This window comes from Choloepus didactylus, chromosome 7 (genome assembly GCF_015220235.1).
Source record: "Choloepus didactylus isolate mChoDid1 chromosome 7, mChoDid1.pri, whole genome shotgun sequence".
Lineage (NCBI taxonomy): Eukaryota > Metazoa > Chordata > Mammalia > Pilosa > Megalonychidae > Choloepus > Choloepus didactylus.
This window is the reverse complement of record NC_051313.1, coordinates 41,071,148-41,097,932: the sequence shown is the minus strand read 5'-3', so window position 1 is coordinate 41,097,932 and position 26,785 is coordinate 41,071,148. Positions and strand designations below refer to the sequence as shown.

The 26,785-nt window shown below is 52.2% G+C and overlaps 3 protein-coding genes across 11 annotated transcripts in view; 1 reads left to right on the top strand and 2 right to left on the bottom strand.

Moving 5' to 3' along the window:
- The window catches only part of PPIL6 (peptidylprolyl isomerase like 6), a 69,137-nt gene extending 60,285 nt beyond the window's left edge, over window positions 1-8,852 (bottom strand). The window contains exons 1-3 of one of the 2 annotated variants that reach the window (XM_037844498.1): window positions 8,693-8,852; window positions 5,384-5,479; window positions 2,748-2,936 (exon numbers count right to left, since the gene is read on the bottom strand). In XM_037844498.1, coding sequence (XP_037700426.1) covers window positions 2,748-2,936; window positions 5,384-5,479; window positions 8,693-8,827 — 420 coding nt within the window. In that variant the 5' untranslated portion in view covers window positions 8,828-8,852. The remainder of the gene's footprint in view (window positions 1-2,747; window positions 2,937-5,383; window positions 5,480-8,692) is intronic. The other variant, XM_037844499.1, reaches the window with a different exon arrangement.
- An 83-nt stretch (window positions 8,853-8,935) lies between these two features.
- Window positions 8,936-12,334, top strand: SMPD2 (sphingomyelin phosphodiesterase 2). Of its 2 annotated transcripts, XM_037843112.1 has the most exons (10): window positions 8,936-9,500; window positions 9,725-9,821; window positions 9,938-10,014; window positions 10,356-10,449; window positions 10,623-10,712; window positions 10,964-11,046; window positions 11,174-11,306; window positions 11,392-11,496; window positions 11,671-11,824; window positions 11,927-12,334. In XM_037843112.1, exons 1-10 carry the CDS (start codon window positions 9,451-9,453, stop codon window positions 12,316-12,318), a joined length of 1,275 nt encoding a protein of 424 aa, XP_037699040.1. In that variant the 5' UTR covers window positions 8,936-9,450; the 3' UTR covers window positions 12,319-12,334. The 2 variants fall into 2 exon arrangements, with proteins under 2 accessions (XP_037699040.1, XP_037699039.1); XM_037843111.1 differs by having other exon boundaries at window positions 8,936-9,821.
- A 129-nt stretch (window positions 12,335-12,463) lies between these two features.
- MICAL1 (microtubule associated monooxygenase, calponin and LIM domain containing 1) lies at window positions 12,464-23,515 on the bottom strand. Of its 7 annotated transcripts, none has more exons than XM_037843103.1 (26): window positions 23,359-23,515; window positions 22,317-22,424; window positions 21,604-21,916; window positions 21,303-21,510; window positions 20,933-21,037; window positions 20,482-20,586; window positions 20,214-20,369; window positions 19,486-19,586; window positions 18,559-18,816; window positions 18,165-18,280; window positions 17,855-17,981; window positions 17,600-17,681; window positions 17,010-17,157; window positions 16,383-16,573; window positions 16,142-16,230; window positions 15,987-16,028; window positions 15,658-15,741; window positions 15,379-15,535; window positions 15,001-15,077; window positions 14,470-14,746; window positions 14,211-14,317; window positions 13,860-13,973; window positions 13,656-13,749; window positions 13,303-13,402; window positions 13,125-13,198; window positions 12,464-12,794 (listed from the first exon to the last, which is right to left on the bottom strand). In XM_037843103.1, exons 3-26 carry the CDS (start codon window positions 21,859-21,861, stop codon window positions 12,646-12,648), a joined length of 3,219 nt encoding a protein of 1,072 aa, XP_037699031.1. In that variant the 5' UTR covers window positions 21,862-21,916; window positions 22,317-22,424; window positions 23,359-23,515; the 3' UTR covers window positions 12,464-12,645. The 7 variants fall into 7 exon arrangements, with proteins under 7 accessions (XP_037699031.1, XP_037699034.1, XP_037699032.1 ...); XM_037843106.1 differs by having other exon boundaries at window positions 21,604-21,913; XM_037843104.1 differs by having other exon boundaries at window positions 22,317-22,482; window positions 23,359-23,508.
- Window positions 23,516-26,785: the final 3,270 nt, after the last annotated feature.

Here is a 26,785-nt window from a genome sequence, read left to right as displayed (position 1 = left end):
ACAAGACTTAGAACACATGGCCTAGCTATCCACTAAGAGTGGAAAGGATCCCTAGTGGGTCCCTTGAGAAAAGAAACAGATTGAGAATTCTCCTCTACTTCTCTTTTCTTTCTTCAGAAGTTCTGAGGAAAGATCCATCGTGAGTGCCATGGATTTGATTACAGTGTGCCCTGGATTTTCAGACAACACAAATTAGCTAACCACAGCCAGGCCACATCCTTTCTGAATGGGTAAATAATTCCAGCATATCCATAGGAAGCACAGCACCAGAGGCTGGGAACAGAAGTATGCTCTGCTTTTGAGTACGCTCAATAACATCCTCTTATTCACAGATGCCCCCAGCTCTTGCTTTCAACTGATATTCTTTCTGGTAGAGACAGCTAACATTTGTGAGACCTTGTCTGGTTTCACTGAGAGGTATCCAAAATTAAAACACTAATTTTCATCACAGTAGCATTCATTTAGAGGGTATAGCAAATCTAATGGAGTCTATTTCAAATTTTAGGTACCATTCTCATACATAAAAATGTCACCTTAGTTAGCAAGGTGCATAACTTCCCCTGCTCTATTTCTTAAGACACTAGGAAACATAAATGAAATTACTTTTGAATGTATCACTATCATTATTTCATGTTACTCTAACCTTTTTAACTTAAAAGACTGAAATACTATTCTGCAATCTATACTATTTATAATTAGTTTATGTCTTTCAGTTTCTGTATTACAAGTTCCTAATTTTAAATGAATATTATATCTAAAGAACAGATGGCATAATATAGTAAACTTCATAGGGCTTAGGAGGAAAAATAGGATATACTGGAAATCATGGTTAACTTATTAAATGACTAAGTCCATCTGGGCCTCTTTAAACTTCCCTGTATATCAGTACATTATCTTTATGGGGTTGTCAAGAACAGATAGTTCTGAAAACTCAATGAAAAGAGATCAAATGAATGCAATACAACGTAATGTTCTAGTCATCAACAGCCAAACATGCAAATATGATTATCTAGCTTATCGCTCCAACCCAGAAGTAACAAGGTGGCCTCTGAATAACCAAGTCCACCGGTTTTAACCCAGCAAGTGAAGTCCACATTCCATGTGAAAATCTAAGAATTTTCTCTGGATTCTAGGTCCTCTATCCTCACTGCCACTAATGAATTCGGTCTCTCGTTATCTTTAGCCCATGCTACTGGAAAAGCTGTCTCTGTGCCTCTCCAGCCTGCTTCTGCACAACCCTAAAAATTACCTCTAAAATAATATGTTGGCTCAGTTTCCTTCTGGATAAGATTTAACTCCTTGGTTTAGAATGGAAAGTTAAGTCATAATCTGGCTTCCCCAGTTCTGTAGTGGATCTCTGTTTCTTGGGATTTTTTTTTTCTACTTAACATCTGAATACCTTCCTATTGGGGAGTTCCCTGTAGGCCCCCACCACCCTCTATACAGCCCAAAGGGGCCAGATTCTCCCTCTTCCCCCTCAGGAGAGTGTGGGGAGATGATCTGGGGTCTACCAACCACATGCTCCTTTTGGGACCTTGGATCTCCAGGGAGTGACCCAAAGACACAAGAAGAGTTGAGAAGTTATTAAGGTGAAGGAGGCCATGCAAACCCAGAGAGCGCTTTCCCGTGAAGTGACTCTGGCCATGTCTTCCTCCTGCCAGGCTTCCCTTGGTTCCTGCCTGTTTTCCAAAGCTGGTTCTCGGCTTCCCTGTCAACTGTGAGGTAGCCAATATCCTTTCAATACATAGCTTTTCTCCTTCAGTTAATCAGAGTTGCTTGGTATTGTCGACACCAAAAATCTTGAATGATATTTTCTAAGCCTCATTTCCCACCAATTCTGGCCTTTTTAATGTCCCCTGCCATTGCCAGAGTACACCATGGACTGTTCCAGACCCTGTTCCTTTGGGATGTCACTGCAACGGAACATCAAATTCCTCCCATACCCCAGAGGTTCTAGCATTTTCAAAGTGTAGTGCTAATTCACCCAGGCATTCACTGAGCACATACTATGTTTCAGGTTCTTTTCAAGGCGGGGGTTAAAGGAGGTTGAGGAAGACAAGGTCTCTGCCTTTGAGCAGCTCAGACCCTAGCCCTGGGTCATCCTGTGGGCACTGGAATGATTTTCAGCACATGGCAGTTGTTGCTACAACAAGGTTTCTGAGTAAAACTACAAAGTACTTTTACCTCTGTTGCTGTCCCACCCTGTCTGTCTCTTGTCCCCTGGGAACTCATGCTTCATGACTGTCGTCTGCCAGGGGAAACCTCCCCACTGCCACACCCTGTCTACTGCTCTTTCTAATTATGTGTCATGCTTTAAAATGATACCTTCCTTCTCAACCAAAATTTCCATTCTGTTAGTACAGTGACTCTCATATAGGTGTCAGAAAGTTTTAATTAAAATATTTCATACTAAAGGTGAATGAATGATAGAGTCGATCTTCTCTGTGAGGGGAGGGTTCTTTATATTTTTAAAAAGGTAATAAATGCATATAAATCTCTAATTGGGCATAGAAATATCTGAACAAGGATGTTCTCCCTGTGCAGCCTGCTGCTGTGAGATAGGGTTGCTTTACATCCCACCAGGCCCCGCTCTGTCCTACTATAAATAATCCTTTGCAACCAGTTATAAGGTCACTGAGTATCCTACCCATTTATATCCCCTTTGATAAGATATCAATTATTAATGCTTAATCAATATAAATGATCAAGGATCCCACTACTTTTCTTTAAAAATCAGTGTAACCTGCCTTGGTGTCTCTTAAGAATTTACTAGAATAATCCACAGTAAGAGCCTCATAAAGTGCAGGGGGCTTAAAATCAACCAGATCCCACTTCTTGTGGGCCCATCGCTGCAGGTCAAGTGCATTACCCAGGAGCTGATCATTAATAAAACACATCACATAGGAAGAATATTCCCAGGTTTCACCCTTGAGTTCCTGTAAAGGAAAAGGACAAAAAAAGATGTAATGAAGGGGGAAAAACTTGCTAAACTCATATGTCAGAGCTTGGAATCAATGCTAGGATTTAACTTGTTTTTATGCATAGAATCTTTAAATATATATATATTTTTGCCATCTTTCAGAATTTTGCTCTAAGAAATAATTTAAGAATATTTTCAAGACACATCACTAAAAAGAATTGTCTAAAAAGTGCTATTAAAAATGTTTTAATCATCAAAAATGAATGGTTACCTGGTTAACAAAAATCACTGTGCATAGCATACTTGTTATATTAACTTGAAAACAAAATGTGGTCTCTGGCTTCATTTCTGAAGCACATTTTATTGTGGGCACACTTAGAAAGACTGTGGATTCTGGGTAAGACACGGTTTCTAATGCAAAGGATCAAGAGAATGGCTTTTTGATAGAAGGGGATCAGGGTAAGGAAAGCCTTCTGGCACCAGCAGGAATTTCCAGGGCATAATCAGGGGCAGGGAGGAAGAGAACTCACCTTTGTCAACACTTCATTAAATCCTAAGCTTCTCAAAGTGGAGTGTGTTTTATCCATTTTACATTTTGCAGACACACAAGGCCAGCCCCAACCTAACTAACTGAGTCACTGAGACTTCAAACATGCTAAGAAGCACTACATATAACACAGGAACACAATGATTCTATTGGACAAGGACAGAAACTTGGCCTGAAAAGGAAGAAAAGGTTAAGATGATGAATATCCAGAGGATGAGGGTAGGAGAGAGAAGAAAGAAAGGAAGGAATAAAGGAGAGATGGAAAAAAGCTGCAATGACTAACTGGAAAGCCTCATTGTGAGGCCTTATAAGAAAGGAGAGAGGAAAAGAATACAAAACATATCAAGGTCAGTGACCCAGGCTGAACAGGGAGGGGAATTGGGGAATGGCATCCACACCAAACTTGACAGTGGGAATGCATAAGGAGAGCCAGCACAAACCACAAGGAGGGGCATGAGACATGGCTGTCCTGTAGGTGGAGGACAGAGGGAGACAGTATAAGTTTGACAAGAGGAATTAAGTAAAATCATCTGAGTGGTAAATAATCAATTGGAAGTTAGAGATAAAATACAAGTATGGACTCTGGAGCGACACTAGCTGGGGTCAAATCCTGACTCCATAACTTAATGGCCTTGGGACCCTGGACCACTTATTTTAAACTCAGTTTTCTCACCTGTAAAATAAGTATAATAATAGAGCCTAAAATACAGCAGGGTTGTTAGGCTGACAAACTTTCCCCAATTTAACCAGGGCTGTCCCAGTTTTAGCACTGAAATTCCTGCAACTTGAAAAATTCCTCAGTCCCAGTCCCACTGGGACAATTGGTCACCATAGTTGTAAGGATTAAATTAATATATAAGTGATTAGACTAGTGCCTGGCACATAATAAGTACCAAATAAGTGTTTGCTATTATTCCATTTGTATTCCAATAAAAATGCATTATGGCCATGAAAATGGTAAGAGATTTAATAAAAGGTATTCCTAATTCAGACTCTTGCACCATTCATGTGACTAAGCAGAGAGTGAAAAGGTCTCAAAAAGCATCATTATCTACATGAAACATAATCACAGGATCACAGGACATTGTTGTGCAAATGAGCAGAGAGCAACTGAAACCACATAGATCAGGGGAAATGAGATTTCCTCAGTCACTGGGGAGACGCAGTGAGGCAGAGAAACCAGAACTGGAACTTCCAACAAGACTAGGTTAGGGGTATTAAGCCGAGGCAGACTCTGTGCCACTCTCAGCCCCAACACGACAAACAAGGCTGAGCCAGGATGCCACCTTGGAATCCTTCTCATCACATGCTGCTGACAGCACTACCAACTGATAGGGGTTGGTGCCCAAGAGGAAATCTACCTGCCATCCCTGGACTAAGCTCAGCGAGCCCTAGGGTCTGGGGTTCTAATTTTAGAAGGAAGAATACAAAGAAGGAAGCTTCAACTAGGACAGGGCTGCCCTGTGGGAACTTGGTGGCTGTCATCAGAGCTCCCCTAGGCAACAGCTCCGTGCAAGCACCCTGCTGTTCCAGTGCTACTACATGCCACTGACATCTTCCAGGATAAGGGCCAGGAAGAATGCCAGGCCTCAGTAATCTGGGTGTAGGTGACACAAGAAGTGTGAGTGAGCCACGTGCAGGGAAAGAGGAGTGACCATCAGCTGAGGTAAATAGCAGCATTGAAAGTTTAACACTTACCTTTATCACGTGACTTCCAGAAGAAAATCATGTATTTTTTTTTTTTTATCAGTCTGGTAAAATGATCAAAAACATTTAGGAAACATGTATCATTTAAAGAAACGAAATCTAGCTGTGCTAAAATGACTGCTTCAGCTTTTCCATATTAATAAAGGATGAATAATTCAAGCAAAACTTTGTTCTTTGATAATATCCCCCAGTCCCGAAATACCCTTTACCCTTTTTTTCTCCTGTAGATATTGATCCCATGCAAATTCTTGAAGAGGAACTATTATAGGATCTTCGAATTTGGATGGGTGTGTATTCTTCAGACTCTAGGTTTCAAAACAAAATAACTATTTTAGAATAAGTCCTCTTTTTTTTTTTTTAATGATTTAAACAAAACAGAAATTTATTTTCCATTCAAATATAAGAAGTCTAGAGGTAGGTGGTCCAGGGCTGGTATAGTCATACACAGTGTCAAGGACACAGACTTTGGTCTTATTACCCTGCTGTGCTCTGCAAGTGGCGTCTACCTCATAGTTCAAGATGGCTGCTCAAGCTCCAGCCATCACATTCACATTCTAACCATCAGAAAGAAGGAAGAGACAATGAAGGAGAGTGCAAGGCACACCTAACAACTATCTTATAAAGAAATTTCCTAGAAGTTGCCACACATTACTTCTGATAAGTCCTCTTTTAAAGTAGAAACCATTGCCCCCAATTTTCGGGGGGCTTCCAGGAAGTTTTATACAATGTGCATACAGATGGGACACACAGTCTGACTTAGATGCCCTTCCCAGCTCCCAGAGACCCCTGTGCTTGCCTTCATGAAGGTGCTTCCCTCCATGAAGATGCTCCCCAGTTCACACAGGGGCTCTGGCTTATTTGTCTCCCACCTCTAGAGTATAAGCTCCTTGTGGGCAGACCATGTTTGAGTCTTCCCATAGTTCCACCTGGTACAACCTGTGTGGATGGTACATAGTGGACCATTCTTACATAGCAACTGAATAAACAAATGTTTATCCCAACAGGACTGTGATCTGCCATATTGTCTTAGGACCAGTTTTTCCCCTAAATTAAACTCTTGCTAAACTTCAGTAGATCTACAGATACTTCATTTGTAATTAAACTAAATAAATGCTATTGCTTTAATTCACTGATGTACAGAGAATGACCAAAAGGATATTGTTGTGGTTACACCCCTTGGAAAAAGAGAAGTAAATTCTCAATATATTTAGGCTTAGCTATTGATTATGTCTGGTTAACACTGATTGTTTTGTATGTAAAGATCAGAGAAAATTCTTACAGGCTAGCAATCCCTGTCCAAAAAACTGGTTTGATTCCTGATACTTATTTATCTTTGCCTCCCCCCAAAACAAGAGAAGACAGTTGAGTCAATAACAATCAGACCTCACTTTTCTGAGTGGGTCTGAGGAAGAGATGGGCCAACAGGGGAAAGTGACATCTGTCTTATCTTTGATGAGTCGCTGCAGTTGGCATCTTAAGGATGGTGCTTGGGGGCCCTGTCGAGATCTACAAGAGGGGGTGAGCATTCCAAGAGGGAGATGGCAGGGCCTAAGTGCATCCTGCTCTGGGACCAGGCGTAGAAGAGGGCAACAGCAATTGGGCCACTTTCTTCTTGGACCACAGTACGCAACAAACAAGTGGCATGTCCTTTTCTCAATTCCAGTGTCCATGCTCAGTTTGAGGCAATTGTGCAGACAACTGCTGTTTTGAATGGAGGAATCTGGAATAACTAATAAGCCCAACAGTTTTCAAATTATGTACATCAGAATGTCTTTGTAATTTAGTGTTTGTTCTAGAATGAACTCCAGCCAAATCAGAATATACTTAATACTTATCCTTACTCTTTTCAAATCTAAAGCTTTATGTCAATGAATTAAATATCAGGATTGCTCACAAATTATCAGGTTGAGACTATATTCAAGGGGCCTTTATTAAGACAGAACTAAGTGAGTTTACACTGATGTTTTTATATTAAAATAGAGCTATAGTAAGCAAAAACATAAAAACTGAAAAATTAACATTATTAATATAATAAATATATTGCTTTCTTGACTTAGTGTTCTACAGCAGGAAGTGGCAAACTATGGCCAGTGGGGCAGTCTGGCCGTACCATCTGTTTTTATAAGACCTGGGAGCCAAGAAATAGTGTTTCATTTTATAAAAGGTTGAAAAAAAAATCCAAAGACGAATCATATTTCATATCATGTGAAAATTACATGTACATCAAATTTCAATGTCCATGATAAAGCTTTATTGGAACATTGTCATTCGGTTACATATAGTCTATGGTTGCTTTCACACTATAATGACAGAGTTGAATAGTTGTGACAGAAACCTTCTAGCCTAGAGAGCTTAATATATTTACTATCTGCCCCTTTATAGAAAACATTTGTCAATACCTCCTCTACAGGATGGTACAGGCATGGAAAACAAGTGTCATCAAAAAAGGAGCTAAGAAAAACAAGAAAAACCCTCAAATTCATTATATATGACTTTTGTCACAAAACTTTGCTGATCCCATATACCTAGCTAACACATCCATACTTTCTATTTTTTGTAATGCTCCATGTATGTATCATTTTCGTAGACTTCTCATCTTTTCCTTCAGCTTTACTTATTTTACAAATTAGCTAATATCCTGATTTGATAAAATTACAAACTTTTCTTTAACTATGTGGACGCAGGCAAGAAGGCAGGGATTTCTTAAGATGTCTTCTAATTCATTCACTCATTTTAGGTACATTTTGGATCGTGTCCAGCTGGGTGCTTTGGGAGATACGGACATGAATAAGGCACGGGGTCTAGTGGGGTCTTGACAGAACCTCACAGCAGCATTCCTGAGAACACGCTACAGACGGCTGAATTCTGCATTTCAACGTTTCATACATTTCTACATTTCTCCTTCATTCAGGTCTTCCATATGCCACAACATAACCTGTTCAAATTCTTCCTGTTTCTTAAATAAAATAAATTGGTTTCCTTGAGTGTTTATGAAGAAATGTTTGAATTTTCCAAAGCATTTGAGGGCCATTTGTTAAGAAATCCACCAAGCATCTATTTCCATGGGAATTCAGTGATTGCAACAGAAAATCTAAAGAAAAATTTTCCCGAATGAATGGTTTTCAAAAATCACTTGGGGAGGAGGTTGTAGAAATCAACTAGTTTCATGGCAACATTTTGTTCTATACATATTTGTCATGAATTTAAAAAAACCTACAATACAGTTAAAAGTGTAATAAAATGTATTTATAGAGGGAGGAATTACTTTTTTTACTTTTTTATTCCCAGAAAGATTCTGAACGCTTCCTTCACTTGGACCTCCCTTTAATGGTCGCCGTTTTCGAAGGATGGGGAACTCGAATGCCCACCCTGGACCCGCACTTGCCCGCTACACCTTTCAATCCAAGCAGACTGAGCCCGCCCAGCCCGGGGATGGGGGTCCCAAGAACACCGACCCCAGCCACTGGGAGAACCGGGAGTGGAGAGGGCAGCCCCACACTTTTGATTTCTTTAGTTACCTCAGCTGTGCTCTTCGCAATCTGAAAGCTGGAGCTTTTGAAGAGTCCCACCACCTTCACCTGCAGCGGCCTCTCGGGCGGCGACTGCGGGAGGCACGGGGCGGGTCCGGGCAGGTACCGCGCGGGGCTCGCCATGGCCGCCGCTCGGGGACTCCCCCCGCAGCGCAAACACTGCGCGTCGCCGGGGCAACCGCGCGGCCCCGCCCCCGCCGCGCAAGACCGGGAGGAGGGGGAAGGGGCGGGGCGAGGGAGCCGAGGCGACTGCCGGGCCTTTCCTCAACTTGGCGCCTGTTGCTCGTGATACCCGCGGGAAACCCGAGAGAGGCGCGCGGGCGGCCGAAGCGCAGGGACCAACTTCGGGGACTAGGAACTGGGAGCCCAGCGCCCCGCGCGCCCCGGCTCGGAGCGGAAAGAAGGCGGCCGCCCGCCCGGGCGCCCTCTCGGGATCCCCGGGCCCTGGCGAGCAGCCCTCGCCCACCCGGCGGCGCCGGGACTTCGTAGAAGATCGCCTTTCCGGGTGGGCAGGCGGCCAGTTTAGGCCCCGGAGGGTCGGTTGCCCGGGCAACGCGGAAGTGGGTCCCGGGGCGCGCTTCATCTCCATCCCGACCCCCGGGCCAGGCTTGGGCAGCGCGATCCCCTGCCTGGGCCTGAGCCTGAGCCTGAGCCTCGAGGGCGTCGGGGCAGCGCTCACCCACCTGTGCGCGCCGCCCGCCCGTCCCCATCCAGGCAGCGCCCCGCGGCCCAGGAGCTCCCCTGCCATGAAGCCCAACTTCACCCTGCGGCTCAGGGTCTTTAACCTCAACTGCTGGTGAGTCCGGCGTTGTTGTGGGGCCTGCTGGCCACGCTTCCATTTGCACTCAGCCAGAGGTAGGAGGCCCGCCTCGCCTTAGCCATGTTCTCCGTGGCCCATTTTCTCCATGCCGGCGGAACCCTTCTGTGCAGGGGTCCAGGATCCATATCAAGCCGCAGCTCTGGTAGTGCCGGGAGGGCTGAGCACCCCGGCCATCCCTCTCTGGCCCCTCTCTTCCTCAGGGACATTCCCTACCTGAGCAAGCACCGGGCAGAGCGCCTGAAGCGCCTGGGAGACTTTCTGAACATGGAGAGCTTCGACCTGGCTCTACTGGAGGAGGTGGGATTGTGCTGGACTGGTGGGGAACCGAGGCTGGGAGAAGGGATGTCCAGGGGCAGGTGGGGACTTTACTCCTGGGGGAAGGACTGGCCAGGCATCCGCACCCCGTTCCTCAGGTGTGGAGTGAGCAGGACTTCGAGGCCCTGAGACAGAAGCTGCTGCCCACCTACCCAGCGGCACACTATTTCAGGAGGTGAGAAGCCTACTGGCCTGGAAGCCTGTCCTCAGACCAGGAGGCTCTCGGCACTGCCAGCCCTTCCCCACCCTGCCTGCACCCTGCTCCCTCTCTCCCAGGGTTCTCTCCCTCTGGGGGGGGGGGGAGCAGGAGAGGGTGGAACCAGGAAGCTCCTGTCTCTTCAGCCCATCTCCTCCTGTAAAGGGCTGTTAAGCTTTGTTCTGGCCTGTCCCAGCAGCAGCAAAGAGAAAAAAGTAGCTGGTTAGAGTTGGGAGACAAGAGAGGGGAAGAGGGAGGAACCTGGGACTAGGTATTTCCCTTCCTGCCCTTCCAGTTATTAAGTAGGGCTTGGCTTTCAGCGGGCTCATTGGCAGTGGCCTCTGCGTCTTCTCCAAACACCCGATCCAGGAACTCACCCAGCACATTTATACCCTCAATGGCTACCCCTACAAGGTAAGCCTGACCTCTGACCTCCTCCACCTTCCTTCCCTAACCCCTGCCTTCCATTAACATGAGAATGGGGAGGCTGCTCTCCCAGGGCTGCAGAGCATGGGCAGAAAGAGGGTAGCAATGCCCTGCGGCTTTCTCCTCCAGTACCCTGAGTCCCTGCCCCCTCCTGCCTGCAGATCCAACATGGCGACTGGTTCTGTGGGAAGGCTGTGGGACTGCTGGTGCTCCACCTAAGTGGCCTCGTGCTCAATGCCTACGTGACCCATGTGAGTGAAGCCAGAAGTGCTTAGGACTGGGACAGGCAACCTGGTCCTGGGAGGGCAAGCTGGGACTCCCCTAGTTGTGTTCTCTGGGGGTGAGGGGTGGGACAAAATCTCCTAAGGTGGCAGTAGGCAAGGTTCACCCATTCTGTATCAAGCATCATGCTAAGTAACAGACACAAGCCTAATTTAGACACATTTCCTGTCCTTGGGATTGTCCCATCTTAATCTGCTATCATCGCATCTATCTTACTCAGCTCCATGCCGAGTACAGTCGACAGAAGGACATCTACCTAGCACATCGTGTGGCCCAAGCTTGGGAACTGGCCCAGTTCATCCAGTGTGTGAGCCTGGGTTTGCAGGGGAAGTAGGGTGGAGCCAAGGGGCTTGGGGGGTGGCCAAGGCCCCATTTAAAGGGCAGAGCTGGTGAAGGAAGAATGCCTGCCTCACCAGCCTGGTTTCCCCAGCCATACATCCAAGAGGGCAGACGTGGTTCTGTTGTGTGGGGACCTTAACTCACACCCCAAAGACCTGAGCTGCCGCCTGCTGAAGGAGCGGACGGGGTTGCTTGATGCCTACCTTGAAACACGGGATTTCAAGGTGAGGACCTGCCTGATTCTTTGTGCCCCCAGCTTCTCTTCCTGCTCCTCCCCTCATATTCTAGTATGAACAACTCTTCACCTAGGGCTGTGAAGAAGGCTGTACAATGGTACCCCAGAACTGCTACGTCAACCAGCAGGAGCTGGAGCCCTTTCCTTCTGGCATCCGCATCGACTACGTGCTCTATAAGGTCAGGCCCTTCTCACACACATGCCTCCACCCACTGCAGCTCTTCTCTCTCGCCAGCCTGTGCTGGTCCTTTGTCCAACTCATCTAGACTTGGACCACTGATATCTGGAGCCAGGGATGGCCCGGAGCTGGCTCCCTCAAGTATAAGCTGCTTTCTTGCCCTTTGTCTTCCTAGGCGGTCTCTGGTTTCTACATCTCCTGTAAGAACCTCAAAACCACTATAGACCATGACCTTCACGGTGTCACACCCCTCTCTGATCATGAGGCCCTGATGGCTACTCTGTGTGTGAGGCACAGCCCCCCACAGCACAACCCCAGCCCCACCCAAGGTGAGTCACACTCATCCTTTCCCTCAGCACTTCCCTACCTCAAGACAGACCCTCTCCACTCTGACCTTCTCTTTCCCACCCCACTGCCCTGCCTTGTTCTAGGACCAGCCGAGCAGTCACCACTGATCAGTGTGCTCAGGGAGGCCTGGACACAGCTGGGCCTGGGCGTGGCTCAAGCTTGCTGGTGGGCTAACTTGGCCGGCTATGTGACTGGCCTGGGGCTGCTGCTCCTGGCATTGCTGTGTGCCCTGGCAGCTGGAGGAGAGGCCTGGGAAGTTGTCATGCTGCTCTTGACCCCCAGTGTGGGATTGGTGCTGGGGGCGGGTGCAGTCTACCTCTTCCACATGCAGGAGGCCAAGGGCTTATGTCGGGTCCAGGCTGAGCTCCAGCACATGCTGGGAAGGGCAAGGGAGGCCCAGGACTTGGGCTCAGAGCCTCAGCCAGTCCAGTTCCTGGGGCGGCAGGAGGGGGACAGAGCTGAGGAGCAACAATAAAGCTTGACACTCTTGATGGCTCTGCTTTTTTCCTTGTAGAGGCAGTGATGGGGCCAAGGGTCGGTGTCAGAATGCTGAGGCTCTTACACAACTTCTGCCCTCCTCCTGCACCTCCCGCCTCCACCCACAGTCAACCTGGGCCCTGTTTGTGACAAACATTTTTTATTACAAACAGTGAGGTCCTCTCCCAGGCCGCCCAGCCAAGCAGGGGTGGTGCTGTCCTGGGGTGAGATGGTGTGACATCAGGTCTGGTGTTCAGGCACCCAGCTGGGAGAGGTGCAGTGAGCATCTTCCCTTTGGAGAAGGAGGCAGGCAGCCCACCCTCCTCTAGCCCTGGGCTCCACCTGCTGAGGCCAGCTCGCTGAGCCTGCGCTCCTCCTGGAAGCGGATGAGGGCATCTCGCTGGTTCACCACATCCACCAGCTTCCTCAAGACCTGGTCTTCGGCCTGCTGGTCAGCAGCTGTCTTTAGGGTTTCTGAAGGGAGGAGGTGAAATTTAGAGAACTGGGCAAGAGGCAGGAGAGACACAACCTAATCCCGGCCTATGTTGTTTCCTAATCTGTAGAACAGGCATTTAGCAGCAGCAAGCCAGTTTTGAAGGAAATCTGTGAAAGTTCAGTGGTATAGCTCTGGTTGAGCTGAAGGGAGAGGTGGGGGTCTTGGAGCCCCATTCTCTGGCTCCCAACTTGACTTATCTCTGAGCTGCACAGCCTTGAGGACCACATCACTTGTCTATCTGAGATCACAAGGTGGTGCAACACCAGCCCCGTGACAGTGATTTCTGCCTCTCCCTGCACCCCGCCTACCTTCCCGGTTCATGTAGCTTCGTAGTTCCTGGTCCAGCTGCCACTGCTTCTCCTCCAGGTTCAGCTCCTTCACCCTGTGGAAGTCAGGGATAGATGGGGCACAGCTGTCCAGGGAGCCCCAAGGACCGAGCTGGGGCCTGGCTCACAGCCCACTGTGACAACCCCTGCAGCCCCTTACGTGATCATAAGCTCAGCTTCCTCCGCCACTAGGCTGTTCTTCTTCTGAACAAGTTGTAGCAGCTGTTCTAACCACAGTGTCTTTTGCTGTTCTGGGGAACCTGATAAGAAGGAAGAGCAGGGAGGGGTAGTCAGGAGGCATTTTGCCCAGGTGGCAGTGGTCATGGGCTTGGGGGCAGCAGGGCCCAGGAAAAGGGGTATTACAGGCATGAGGAGTGTCTGGGAGCTGTGTGCACAGCCCTGGGAGCCTGCTGCAGGCCAGACCTTGATGGTTTGAGGAATTGCTGGGGGCTGAAAACAGTGCAGGGAGGCAGAGGAGTCGTCCTAGTTTTCCCTTCCCCTGTTGTCACTCACTGCTCTGGCTTCTCAAGGCCAGCTCCAGCTTCACCCCCTCGGCCTCCAGCTCCCTCAGGGCAGCCTCAATCTCATTTAGTCGCCGCTGGATGGCCTGAGGGTATAAGACAGGAGGCCCAGAAGAATGGGCTCAAGAATGGGTTATTGAGGGACTCTGATCCCATCTCAGGACCCCTCAGAACTTCTGGGAATCCATGGCCTCACCTGGGCCTTGCAGAACCTCTTCATCTCCTCCTCCTTGGCACGGCGCAGCAGAGTCCGGCGCCATGTTGGGTACTTGTTCATGGTGCCTGAGTTCTTGGCCAAGGAGAGCAGGGCCTGTGGTAGCATCAGGCCATTCAGGGGTAGGGCTAGGTCCCCTGGTGGATGGGGCTTGGGGAAGCACAGTTTGGGAGGGGCAGAAAAGAAGCTGGGCTAGAAGGGTTGGGTGAGGCCTTGGGACATGAAGGAGGCAAACTGTGGAGAAGACATTCCAGGAGGGGGCCCTCAACGGAGAGACATGGTATAGACTTCTGTCTACAGGTGTAGACTTCTGTACAGATCTCTCCCCCTCACCTGCTCCAGGTCTGAGTCCAAAGCTACATCTTCCTCTTCCTCCTCTTCACTTGAGAGGGAACTCCCTTCTTCCTCCTCCATGTCCACAAGAACTGAGCTAGGGAGCCCTGAGCAAAGATGAGATAGTCATAGCTCGGGGTCCTCAAGTCCTCCCTTTCCATTCCCCAGGATTCCCCTTGCAGGAGCCCTAGGACCACCTGCCCTCTGCACCAGCCCCCACCCAAGGGCAGCACGTCTTTGGGCAGAGGCAGAGCGTTACCTTGAGGTCCCTGTGCTGGCACTCCCCAACCCACAAAGCTGGCTTCCAGGGCCTGGCGGGCCAAGGTGGAGCAGCTGCGGGGGGGCTTGGGCGGGGGCTCTGTTTCTGGGTCAGGGCTAAGGTGAAGGGAGGACAAGCGCTGGCGTTCTGGGCTGGAGAGGCGGATCAGCCGGCGGGTGGGCTGGATGGGGCTGGGAACAGGATTGGCCCCCTCCTGGGGGGCAGTGGGGGCTGAGGGCACTGGTGGCATGCTATCCTCGCTGGGTGTGGGGAGCTCCTGAAAAAGCCACGTGGTCTGGTCAGTGTGGGCTGAGGCTGCCCTTCCAAGAAATGTGGACTCTGGCATTTATTCCTTCACTTGAATATTCTCTCAACAGTATCAGGCAGTGTTCTAGATACTTGGGATACAGTAATAAATCAAAGAGACAAAAAGCTCCCTCATGGAGCTCACATTCTAGTGTGGGAGAACATTTAATTACCCCCAGCAAAGTCAGCTGGACCCCCAACAAGCACGCGCGCGCACACTTTTACCAGCTGCTCAGGGCCCCCAGTGCTGCCATCCTCTTTGTGGCCTGGCTGTGGCAGGTGCTGGAGGCAGTAGAAATGTCCTGGAAGGGTGGAGAGGGAGGCATCAGGTGTAGGCAGCCCAGTGCTCAGCACTCAGAGTTTGTCAGGCAAGGTGGCAGTGAGCCGGGGAGTGGGAGAGTGGGATGCAACAGACGGACTCGGGGTTTGCTAATGTATTTCTGCCAGCCTCCTGGTTCCTTAGAACCCCACATCTGGATCCTTGGAGGAGTCAGAAAAGACCCTGAGCTCAGGGGTAACATATCATCTTGAACTTGTTTCCGCCCTGGGGTTCCCATGCCTCCCCCACCCCCAGTCCCTCTGGAGCCCTGCAGGTCCACTCACCATCTCCTGGGTGCTGCCCATAGCCACTGGGCCACAGTGTGGCCTCACAGAGATGGCAATGGAAGCAGCTCCGGTGGAAGAAACGGCCGTCGGCACAGAGGCGTTCCAGAATATAGAGGTGTTCCCCACAGATTGCGCACAGGTCGCCGGCATCAGCCTGCACACCCCCCCACAGGCTGCAAGGTCAGCTAGAGCCAGGGACAGCTACAAGGTTTCTTCCCTTCCCCTGAAATACCCCTTTCCCAGGCCTCTGCCTGCAGACAGGGCCCTGGCTCTCACCTCCTGGTGTTGGGGTGGGGGTGTCGGGGGCATGCTGGGCTCTGGGACAGGTGGCTCCTCAGTACCTGGGGTCTCAGCCTCTACCTAAGGGGGGTTAAGGGCTCAGGCTGGGAGGCCAGAAGGACAGGATCAGCTGGGGACTGAGTGTGTGCAGATGAATAGAAAAGGCAGGAAGCAAAAGGAGAGTGAGACTAGGGAGACAGGATGGGGGTTTGCTGGACAGGGGATGCGAAGCAACATATGGACTGACGAGACACAGGGGAGATAGTACCCCAGGAAGGGAGGCAGAACACAGGGCAGAGGACCGTCCAGCCCCTGCTTGCATTTACCTCCAAGCGAGGCTTCTTGCCACTGGCATCTTCCCCATTTTCCTGCAACATGTCTTTCACTCTGAGCATGGGGCTCTGAGCCCCAAGTCCTCCCCACCCCTCAAAATTCCCCAGTTGGCAATCCTGCCAGCCCCAACCCTGCCCAGCCTCCCCACCTGGGCCCGGGTCCGCTGCAGGGTCCTCTGCAGTTTGCCAAGGAAGAGGACAGCACTGGGGGTCCCTGGAGAGCCCTGACTGGCAGGACCTGCAGGGAGAGATGGGGTATCAGGGTACAATGGAGAGCCTCCCTCCAGCCCACCTCCTCCAGGCTGGCCCTGAGAGGGTGCCCTGCCCTTCTCTCACACACACCCCCACCTCCCCACCTCTCATGTCCCACCAGCCTCCCCTCCAGGTCACCTGGGCCATGGGGCTTGCCCCTGAAGGCACTGTGGAAGTGGCTGAGGTACGCAATGAGGCCCAGCGGGTCACTCCCTGCCACCACTGCCTGGGCAGACAGTACCGGCGTGATGCCCAGCTCCTGCTCTGCCACCTTCAGTGCCCAAGCGGTCACCTCCAGAGCCCCTGCCCCCTGCAGGTCTGAGGGTTCCCTGTGGGCGTGGGAGAGAGAAGCCAATGGGAGACAAGAGCCTGGCCCCACTGCTGGGAGAGAGGGACAGGGAGAGGGGGCCAGCAGGAGTGGAGTGGGAGGGACAGGGGCTGGGGAGGGTCCTGCAGGAGAGTCTGGGCAGGGTCTGGCAGGCCACAAAGGGAGGAGAGGGCCTGAAGGGATTTTTCTGCCACTGATCTTTCCTGCCCCCAGTGACAGCTGCTCCTGGCCCTGGGGGGTTGGGGGGTGGGCAACCCCATCTTGGTGCATTTGATTCTCACAAGACTCTCAGGGCGGCCAGAGTCAGGAATTCCACCTCCAGGGAGGTGAGTGCTACCCAGGGACCACCCTACCCCTGCGACTGCCTCAAGTGTGTGTGTTGGGGGGTGGGGCAGAGACAGAACGGGGAGGTGTGGCCTGTCGGGCTCCCCACTCACAGCAGGCTGGGCTGCAGCCGGTGCACCAGCGCACACAGGGCCAGCCCGTCGGCCCAGGAGGCAGCCAGGTCAGTGACCTGGACCCCCGGGTACCCAGCCGTCTGCTCCTGGCACCAATGCAGCAGCTCCTCCTGGGTGCCCGCCGACCCTGGGGGAAAAGGCTGCGCTGAGCTTGAGGCCCCCGGTCCACAGCCCCCTCCAGCTCAAGGGAGCCCAGACCCATCCCTACTGGGGCACCAGCCCTTCACTCACTGTCAGCAGCACCTCCTTCATCCTGACTTTCTCATTAAGAAATCCCTTTTTGGAATGAAGTGGGGGAATGAAAGGAAAGGTGTTTGGGGTTTGCACAGCTGGAAGGGGTCAGGCAGAAAGCTGGGAACCAAGTACAGACACTGAAGTACTTCCAGGCTGAGGGCTCTGCCACCCTTCATTACTCCAGGGCTCCCCCAAACTCCCCGCCATCCAACACTGAGCAGCCCCCAGCACACTGCTCCTGCCCCGAGGCTGCAGCTGCTCTGACTGGCGGTACCTGTACCTCACCGGCTGGTAAACAGTTTGACATCCCACCCCCCGGAGCAGGGCCTGCTCACCGGTGGCCAGCTTTCCTGCATCTGTCTTGTCACTCTTCCTCCGCACAGGCTCCTTGGCCACCACGTCATACAGGTCACGCACCTACGGCAGCCCCTTCCAGGTCTCCAGGCAGTCTCATCACCCCCACCTCAGCCCATCGGGGAGGGGCCCGCCTGGGGGAGGACTGACGCAGGGGCCCGCAACAGGCCGGCCTGGAGAGAGGGCCTGACCTGGGGGCTGGTTTGGGAAGTCGGATGGGGCAGGAGGGGTCTGACCTGATTGGGGGTTACAGCCCGGAGGTTCAGGTTGGGGTAGCGGGTGGCTGGGTCCAGCCCGTACTGGGCCACATTGCGGTGCATGTTTTCTGGGGATGTCTGTGACAGGAGCTGGTATAGGCTCTCGCTGGGGTGGGGGGTGGGGGGTGGAGGCAGGGGCATGAGTTGGGGGGGGGCCCATTAGTACCATCCCACCCCCCACCCAAAGAACTGCCAGGCCTTTTCTTCATGCTCTTTGCCCCTGCCCCCTTGTATTCACCCAGCACCCCCTGGTCCCATGTCCAGTCCCCAACCCTAACCCAGGCCTCACCGCTCAGCCAACACCTCTAGGGGCCCAGCGCCCTCTGCCCACCGCTTCACCATCCAGGCTGCATCAAAGGCTGCCAAGAAGCCCCGGGCCACTCCAGTGCCCAGGGGCCAGAAGGGCTGCAGGGCAGAGGGACAGGAGGCAGCTCAGCCAGAAGCCAGATGTCCCGCAAGGTCACATCAGAGGGGCCCCCTCACACACCTCACACCCTCTCACCTCCACCAAGCAGCCCTCAGCTCCCCCCTCAAAAAGCAAACCTTTTTTATCCCCTCCTCCTGATTAGGAAGCTTCCTCCCCCAACCAGGGAGACTTTGTACCTCCTTACAGGCAGTCTCTGCCTCCAAAGCACCAGAAAGCCCCAACTCTTCCCCAGTCACAGAACCCTGAAGCCCCTCACCTCCACCAGGCAGTCTCCCACCAGTCCCAACAGCAGGCGGGCACCGTGCTTCTCTTGCACACGAGCAGAACTCTCTGCCCGCATCATGCTTGTGAAGTCAAAGGCAGAGATGTCAGGCCGCCCGTGGGCATCCTGGGCAAACTCCAGCTTCCCAAGCTTGCCATGAGTGGCGAAGTCTGCAGCTGCCCGGGCAAAGCGCTGCAGAGCCTCGGGCACCACATTGGCACTGCCCAGCAGCCGGTCAGTGTCCGGCCAGTCCTACATGGTCAACAGATCAGAACCAGCAGGGTTAATGCCAGTCCCATCCCTAGGGTGTGCAAGGTGCAAGTCCTGAGGCCCAGAGAGGTGGAGGGGCTTCCCCAGACTGCACAGCAGTTGAAGGCTGGGCCAGGACTAGAATAGAAAGGTCCTGCCTACCACGCCCAAGCACTCACCCTGCTGCTGGGGATCCCAGCCCCACCCTGCCTCTGAGGTTCTAATATCATTGCTGTCATATGCTTGGACAAGTCACTAAAATTCTCAGAGTCTCAGTTTCCCATCACTTAGAGATAATGTACCACTCTTTCAGGCTGCTCATGAGAATTAAATGAGAAAATGGATGTAAAGCTCTAAACATGGCACCTAGCACATGGTAAGCACTTAACTAGTTCATTCATTCAGCACGATAAATATGGAGTGCTTACTATGCACTAGGCACCAGTCTAGGCACTGGATCTTAGCAGTAAGCAAGAGACAAAGAGACAAAAGTCCTGCCATATGACAATCTTAGGGAAAAGAGTTTGTGCAGTTGAAGGGAATGGCAGGACAGAGGCAGGAGAGGATGGGGTCCCTCCACACTCGGGGTAGTCTGTGTCCAGGCCTGGCCTCTACTTCCCAGGGCCACTGTCCAGCCACTCCCGTCAACCCCCAGCCAGGCCCGGGCCCCACCTGGCGCAGCACCCCCAGCCGCAGCAGGCACTGTTTCTTGGCTGTCATCACAAAGTAGTGGGTGTCGTCCTTGTAGTACACAATGTTCTCCAGATCGATGCCTGGGAGGGCAGGGCAAGGGGGCAGGAGATGTGCCCCCTCCTGGATATGCATCCCCTCTCCCAACTCTCCAACATGGCCCGACCTCTGAGAGCTGCGACCACAGCTTAGGCTGCAGTGAGTGCCCATGCACAGGGCCCCGTGAGTTCTGGGTGGCCCCAGCAGCCATCTGTCCCAGGCCCAGAAGGCCTGAGGGTGAGGAGCAAACAGGGAAACTTGGGTAGGGTGGCAGCTGGGAGACCTGCACCACAAGGTCACATGCTTGTGAATGACAGCCTGGCTTCTGGAGACGTGGGGTGTACACACCCAAGGGGATGTGGCAGTGTGTTGCCAGAGTACACATAGGACATCCCCTTGAAGTACCAATTTCTTTTTGAAATTATATCATTTAGAGCACAAAGCAAAACTCCTGTGCATTTTGTGAAATATTCCTAAGACATGTCAAGCTAGGTGGCCAAGTGGGTCTGTGCCTGCTAAATCCCCAGGGCCCAGGTCCTTCCCCCTTTGCCACCAAGTCCACAAAGATGGAATCAGATTTCTGGGACTGAGGACAGGTCTGGGAGAGGGAGGCAGGGGCTAGCTCATAGCCAGGCATGGGGGAAGGAAAGCCCAGTGAGACAGGCTCTGACCTGTGGCCTTGAGCAGGCTCTGGAAGAAGCTCTGGTTGTAGATCCGGGCCACCCCACTGATCTCAGGCACCTGCGTCTCCTCCACAGTGCGCCCGTTCACAAAGTTAGCTGTGATGCCAATGGCCAGTTTGCCACGCATTTCTCGCACCGTGAAGCCTGGGGAAAGGGCATGGGGAGGACGTGGGTAGTGGAAGGAATAAAACAATCTCAAGACAGGCCTAGGGGGAGTCCAAGATGCTGGCTTCTTCGAAGGAAGGGAGGCACTCACCTTCAGGAACAAATTTACCTCCGGCTGCCGAGATGAGAACATCAAATTCGTAGTTGGCCAGTTGGGCTGGGGGGCTGGGCTGAAGCTGGGCACGCCAACCATTCCCTGGGGCAGGTATGAGAGGCAGACAGGTGTGGAGGTCCAAAGGGACCCCTACACTCCCAGGATGAGCCAGTGAAACAATTAAAATAAATGCATAAAGGACGTTACAGTTTAGAAAGCAATGGCACATTGTCTATCAAATTACACCTTCACAATAGCCATGGCAGGTAGGTAAGGAAGAAAATGTTATTTCCATTTTACAGATTCTCAAACCGAGGCTCAGAGTGGTTTGCCTAGAGTCACACTATTAGAAAGGGGACTCAGCGGACTCCCAACCCCACCCATTTTCTGACACAGGCCATCAAATTCTCCTTAGTGATTGAGTTCCCAGGAACAGAGAAGTACCTACCCTTTCTGGCAGGGGGCTGGAGGCCAGTGAAAGTGACACCCCAGTGAATTTGTACCCCCAGCAGTAATGCCACCTTCAGCAGGAGCAGCTGAAGCTGCCGGATGCCTGGAAGGGAGGAGGACATTAGGAACTGGGACCCCAGGCTGCCCAGCCTCCCCAAGCACTGGTGTCGGCCTGGTCAGAGCTGGAGAAGGTCAGAGATCACTCAGTCCAACTGCCCATTTTACACATGAGGGACTTGAGTCCTGAAGGTCACCTGGTTGAAGTGACTTTTGTCTACTCTGCCTCTTGGCTGGTCCAGTGCCCCCCACCCTGGCCTGACTCTGGACCCAGGCTCCCCCGCCCCGCCAGGCCACCACGTGGTGCTCACTGATGTGGTCCAGGGTGCCTGTGCAGAAGCGCCCATAGAACTTCTTGGCGCCGAGTGCCCGCAGGTCATGGATGGTGAAGGGCCAGAGGTGAAGGACGTTGTGGCGAGAGAACTTGGTGCGCTTTTCCACCAGCACCACGCGGGCCCCCAGCAGTGCCAGCTCCACAGCAGCCCGCAGCCCGCAAGGTCCAGCACCCACCACCAGGCACTGCAGACACACGAGGCAATGGGGGCGTGGCACCCACCTCCCTCCTCTCACTCCCCCACTGTCCACTCCCCCTCCCAGGCACCCCGTATCCACCTTGGTGCTGGTGCAGGCCCGGCCCTGCTGGTAGACAGGCTGGCCCGCTCGCTTGTCCAGCTTGGCCCACAGCGACTTGGCGCTCCAGTAGTTGAGCTGGTCCTTGATCTTGTGGTACTGGGGCAGACCCCCACCGGGCTCCACATCCAGAGCCCTGCATAGCCCCTGAAAGCTGCTCAGCACATCCTGGCACACCTGAGCCTGCAGGAAGCTCTCAAAATGGGCATGTGCTGGGTTGGTGGGGGTGGGCGACGCCATGGAGGCCCACAAGGCTCCCAGGGAGGGAAGCAGCTGAGCACAGGCCCAGTGGCTGCTGGAGAGGAGAGAGGGGAAAGAGGCTGGAGAAAGGAGGAAGGGAAAAGGAAGGGGAGGGGAAGAGAGCTGCTGGTGACCCCTGGGGAGCTTGGGATCCACCCAATTGGCTCTGCTTCTCCCTCCCAGGCCCATCCCCAGCCAAGATCTGCTCCTGAGACAACTGCTATCCCCTCCACTCCAAGTGGAATTTGCCAAATTTGGAGGGCACTAGGGAAGCCTGGGAGCCTCCAGCTCAGCCTTCCTGTCCTGTGCTCTCCCACCGTGGTGAGGCCCGGAAGCAGGAATTCTCCGTCGTGGGGAAGGCAGGCTGCCCAGGAGGACGCTTCCCTTGCGCTCTGACAGGGGCAGATCCAATCCCCCCACCCCCAGCCGCCGGGTTCCCACGCTGCCCATCTCACCCTACATCTCGCTGCACCAGGCGCCCCTTGCAGGCTTGAGTGCCGCGCTGGATGTGGAGTGTCTCTCAAGCCAGGGACAAAGTTTTCCTCCTCTGCACTCGTGCTCGCCTTCTCGGGGAGGGAAGGCAGTCTCTGACTGGGTAGGTTCCACTTCCCACCTGCAAAACTACCTCAACAGCTAGAGGATGTTGCGACTGACTGGCGGGAGGCCTGGGTCTATTTCTGACTCACTGTGGTCAAGACACTTCCCTGCGAAGTGGCTCCCGAGGGCCCCGCGGGCGGGTGGGGGGCGACAGCAGCTGGGCAGCCCCACCCAGCGTCCGCCCACTCCCTCGGCGCCCCGCCCCGTCCCCTTCGGCGCTCGGGCACGCTGAGCTCTCTCCGGAATCTTCCCAGACAAGGCCTCTCCTTGTCCCCCCTCCCCCGCTCCCGTTCCCCACGCAACTTGAGGGGTGTCGGAGAGGCTTCCCCACGCTCGGCCCGGGAGGGAGCAGAGTACGGAGGATGGAGTGGTTCAGGGGGGAAGTTAGGGAGTGGGGGAGGCAGCGATGGGGGCAGGTCCCTGGGGCTGAACCTCCGGCCTCTCGGGCCGCCCCTCCCGCCCCAGCCGGAGCCCAGCGAGCCGCGCCGAGGCAGGGGAAGGGGACTTAAGGTCCCTGCTGCGGGTCACTAGGACGAGGGCGGACGGAACTCCAGGAAGGGCAAAGGTCCGCCTTGGGGGAGGTATTGGGAGGAGGAAGATCTCCACGAAAGGGGAGAAGTCCACGACAAGGGAGGTACGAGGGGCGGAGGCGGCTCCGGCGGAGCGGACTGGAAGGATGGAGAAGGAAAGGCACCACCGGAGGCGAGATGCGGGGTACCCACACTCGGACTGTAAAGTCTGGAGGGGGAGCCGAGCAGGGCGCGGCGGAGAACAGGGAGGGGCCGGCCGGACCAGGCAGGCGTGGTCTCCGAGCGCCGGGGACTGCATTTCCCCGGGAGGCCCCACGCCCCGGGCCCCGCGGGCAGGAGGGCGCACGGCTGGCGCAACTGGGCAACTTACCGGATGGCGCAGCAGCCGGGAGGGGCCGCTTCCTACAGGCAGGCGACCGAGTCTGGGCGCGCGCGTAGAAAAGGGAGGCGGAGGGAAAGCTGGAGAGCTTGGCTTTATTACCGTTCATTAGCATATCCTTACCCCGTGGTCCCCGGCTCCCGAAGACCCCGCCCACGCTGGCAGGGTGGCACCCCAGGGCGTGGCGCTGCAGGCACTGCGCTCCGCTTGGCGGCCAGAGGCCCTTGCCGTTCCTGGCCCGGGCCGAGGAGCCCGAGGGTCGGGGGCGCCCGGGGCCGGGCGACGCACCAGCAGCTTCCGGATCCTCCCCCGCGCCTAGGCGACTATCTTTTTCCTCTGGCTGGGAACCAGCCCCCGACCCTCGCGCTGTACCAACTGGGCAGAGAGGCATAGAGGATGTCCCGGACTGGGCAAGAAGTTGGGAGATGCTGGCAGTGGCGCTGGGACGTCTGCGCTCCAGTCACCGGGGATCCACGGCCGGGAGTCCTGGGAACTCGGGAATCTGCAGCTGCCACATGGGCATGAAGAGTGAGGAGTATAGGGCTGTGTGTGTGTGAGTCAGACCGTTACTATGAAAGGGGGGGATGGGAGGAGAGTGGGTGGAAGGGGGCTGGATTCCCAGGGTCCAAAACTGCCTTAGACGGAGGACCCAGATTGTCAGTCCTGAAAAGGGCTTGGGAGACCTTTGAGATCCACTTCCTCATATTCCGGATACGGAAACAGCGCTGAAGGTGAAGGGACTCCTCCAAGGTCATTCAACTAGTTAATAGTAATAAAACATCAATTCCCATTTATTGAGCATCTACTAGGAATATTACCTTAATTTCAATGCTCAACAATAGTCCCATTTTACTGAAAAGGAAACAGGGTCACCAAGTTTTCCTAACCTGCAGAAATTACACAGCAGCGGCAGAGCTGGCTTTAGGACCCAGGCCTCTCTGGGCTCTACCATACCAGGGTGGATTCAGTGTGACAAGTAAAAGGCTGGTATTATAAGAAACTGTTTCTTGTTTACAGGAAGTGACACTATTATACCAGAGACATTAACAAAACCAAGGGATAAATAGGAGGGCAACTCTCCTTGAGATCCAGGAAGCAGAGAGAGCTGGGTGCCTTGTGGCTCTGCCATTCTCCTTATTCTCAAGTCTGGAAACCCTCTGAGACCCAGTGAGACCGGAACACTCACTGCCCTCCGCTGGAGCTGAGACCCATGCAGGGGGAGGGAGGCAAGGCGAACTGCCTGCTCTCTGCCAGGAAGGACAGGGAATTCAGCCCAGTCACACTCAGGAAACGAGGGCAGCCCATCTCTGCTGGGCCCATCTGGAGTGTGACTCGTTATTTGGCTTGAAATGAATTTGCCAAACATCAGACACACCCATATTTGAATATATAGTGTAAAGACGCTCTAAAGTCCACTATAAATGGGTTACTGGCTTTCTAGAACCACCTCCCTCCCTTTCATTAGCAGATGGTAAAGAACTAGCTGCCCCAGCAGGGTCTGGCCCTTGACTCAATGACTTAGGTTGCAGCCAAGCAGGGTTACGAAGTTCTCTAAATGACAAATGGTAAAATTTGTCTTTAAAAAAGATCACATGACATTAATGGACTTCGTCAGTGCAAAAAATCTGCCAACTCAAGAGTTTCACTTTATGATGTATATGGGAGCAGAAAGCTGTGGGGAATGGCTCGGTCTGAAATCCAGAGGGTCTGCTAAGATTCCAGCTTTGTTTCACCCTAGCTTAGTGTAACCTTGGGAAAGTCATGACCACCACTCTTCAGTCTTCTCATCTCTAAATGGAGTCAGTTTAATTACTCAACCCCCTTAGCCCATTTTGAAATATACAGACTAGAAGACCCAAACCAAGTTTTATTTTATAGAGTTCTTTAAAGAAACAAATGGTCTCTATTAAAACTGAAAGAATATTATTTATCTGCAAGCACTTCTTTCCTTAATAAGAATTTTATTTGAGAGAATCTACATTATATTGAACAAAAATACTGGCACCAACACTTTGGCCAATTCCTATTTGGTCAAATAAGATCCTGATACATGAAAAATTAGCTTTAAAAAGAATCCCATTCTAGTATTTTTGCAGATCCTCATGCCCCACAGTGGCCTAGGTTAAAAATCTGAGCCATTAAAGACAGATCCCCTTTCCCTAAACTCATGCCATGTTGTCTTCCTGCAATGTCATTCTTACCTCTCAACCTTTCTTATCCTAGGCCTGGAGCCAGAAACTGGGTCCTAGCACTGCAGGTGACAAGTGTAAGCCACCTGGTAGTGCGACTTTGCATCTGCAAGTCAGTACGTTCAAACAACAAACTATGGCCCTTGACCCTGGGCCTGGAGCCCTGGATGCAATGTGACCAGATTCATCTCCTAATGTAAAAACAGTTACAAATTGAGCCAAAGGTGTAGAGGGTGCTATGAAAAGGATATGACAGGGTGGCCTGATTGAGATTAGAGGGCTAGGAAGGGCCTGCCTAAGGAAGGGACACTTAAGCTGAATTGACAGATGAGCAGACAGACAGAGGGTAGGGGTGGCAACCTTTCAAGGCTGAAAAGCTGCCTACCCCAAAACCCTAAGGCACAAAACAGCTGGATGTGTTTGGAGAACAGCAGGAAGCCAGTGTAGCTGGAAGTGAGCATAGGGAAGAGGGGCCCAAGTGGTTGGATTTGGAATTTTATCCTAAGTGCAGTGGGAAACCACAAGAGGATTTTGAGCAGAGACATGATCATATTTGCATTAGCAAATAAGTCTGGCTCACCAGTTCACCTAGCAAGGCACTCTGCTGATGGCTAGGGAAACACTGGTGAACACAAATAGATCGCTAGCTTCCAGTAAAGAAAGAGGGCGGTGGGGATGGGGGCCAGTCAGGCCTTGGCCAGAGGCCATGGATAGATTCAAAATATAATTTGAGGTAAACTGACATGTTTTGATAATGGATCGGAATTGGGAAAATGAGAAGGGCTTTTTCATGAATGACTCCCAGCTTTTTCTCTTGGCTGATGAGGGTAGGCGAAATCACAAATTTGTGTCCCTTAATGCCTTACTGCTAGTGCCTTACCCAGAAGTCAAAGCAGAATGATTTCATAAACTCCAGACACAAGGAACTCTACCCCCGAGGAGCTGCAAAGGTTAAAAATGCAATAGGCTCAGGATCAAACACACTGCTGTGCTTTTGTTGAGAGTGCTTTCGTGCTTTGAACACTAAGATTATAGGAAAAACTTGCTCAGAGGCCACTTAGTCATACTAGAAGTATCCATGAGAGGTGGATTTTTAAAAAAGTAGACAGTTCTGTGTAGACAGTTTTGTGATTAAGTTAGCCTAAGAAAGCTTCAGTCTATTTGACAAGGGTAAGAACAATATGAACAAACTTAAACCAAGAACCAAACAATTCTTTTGGAAAATCATC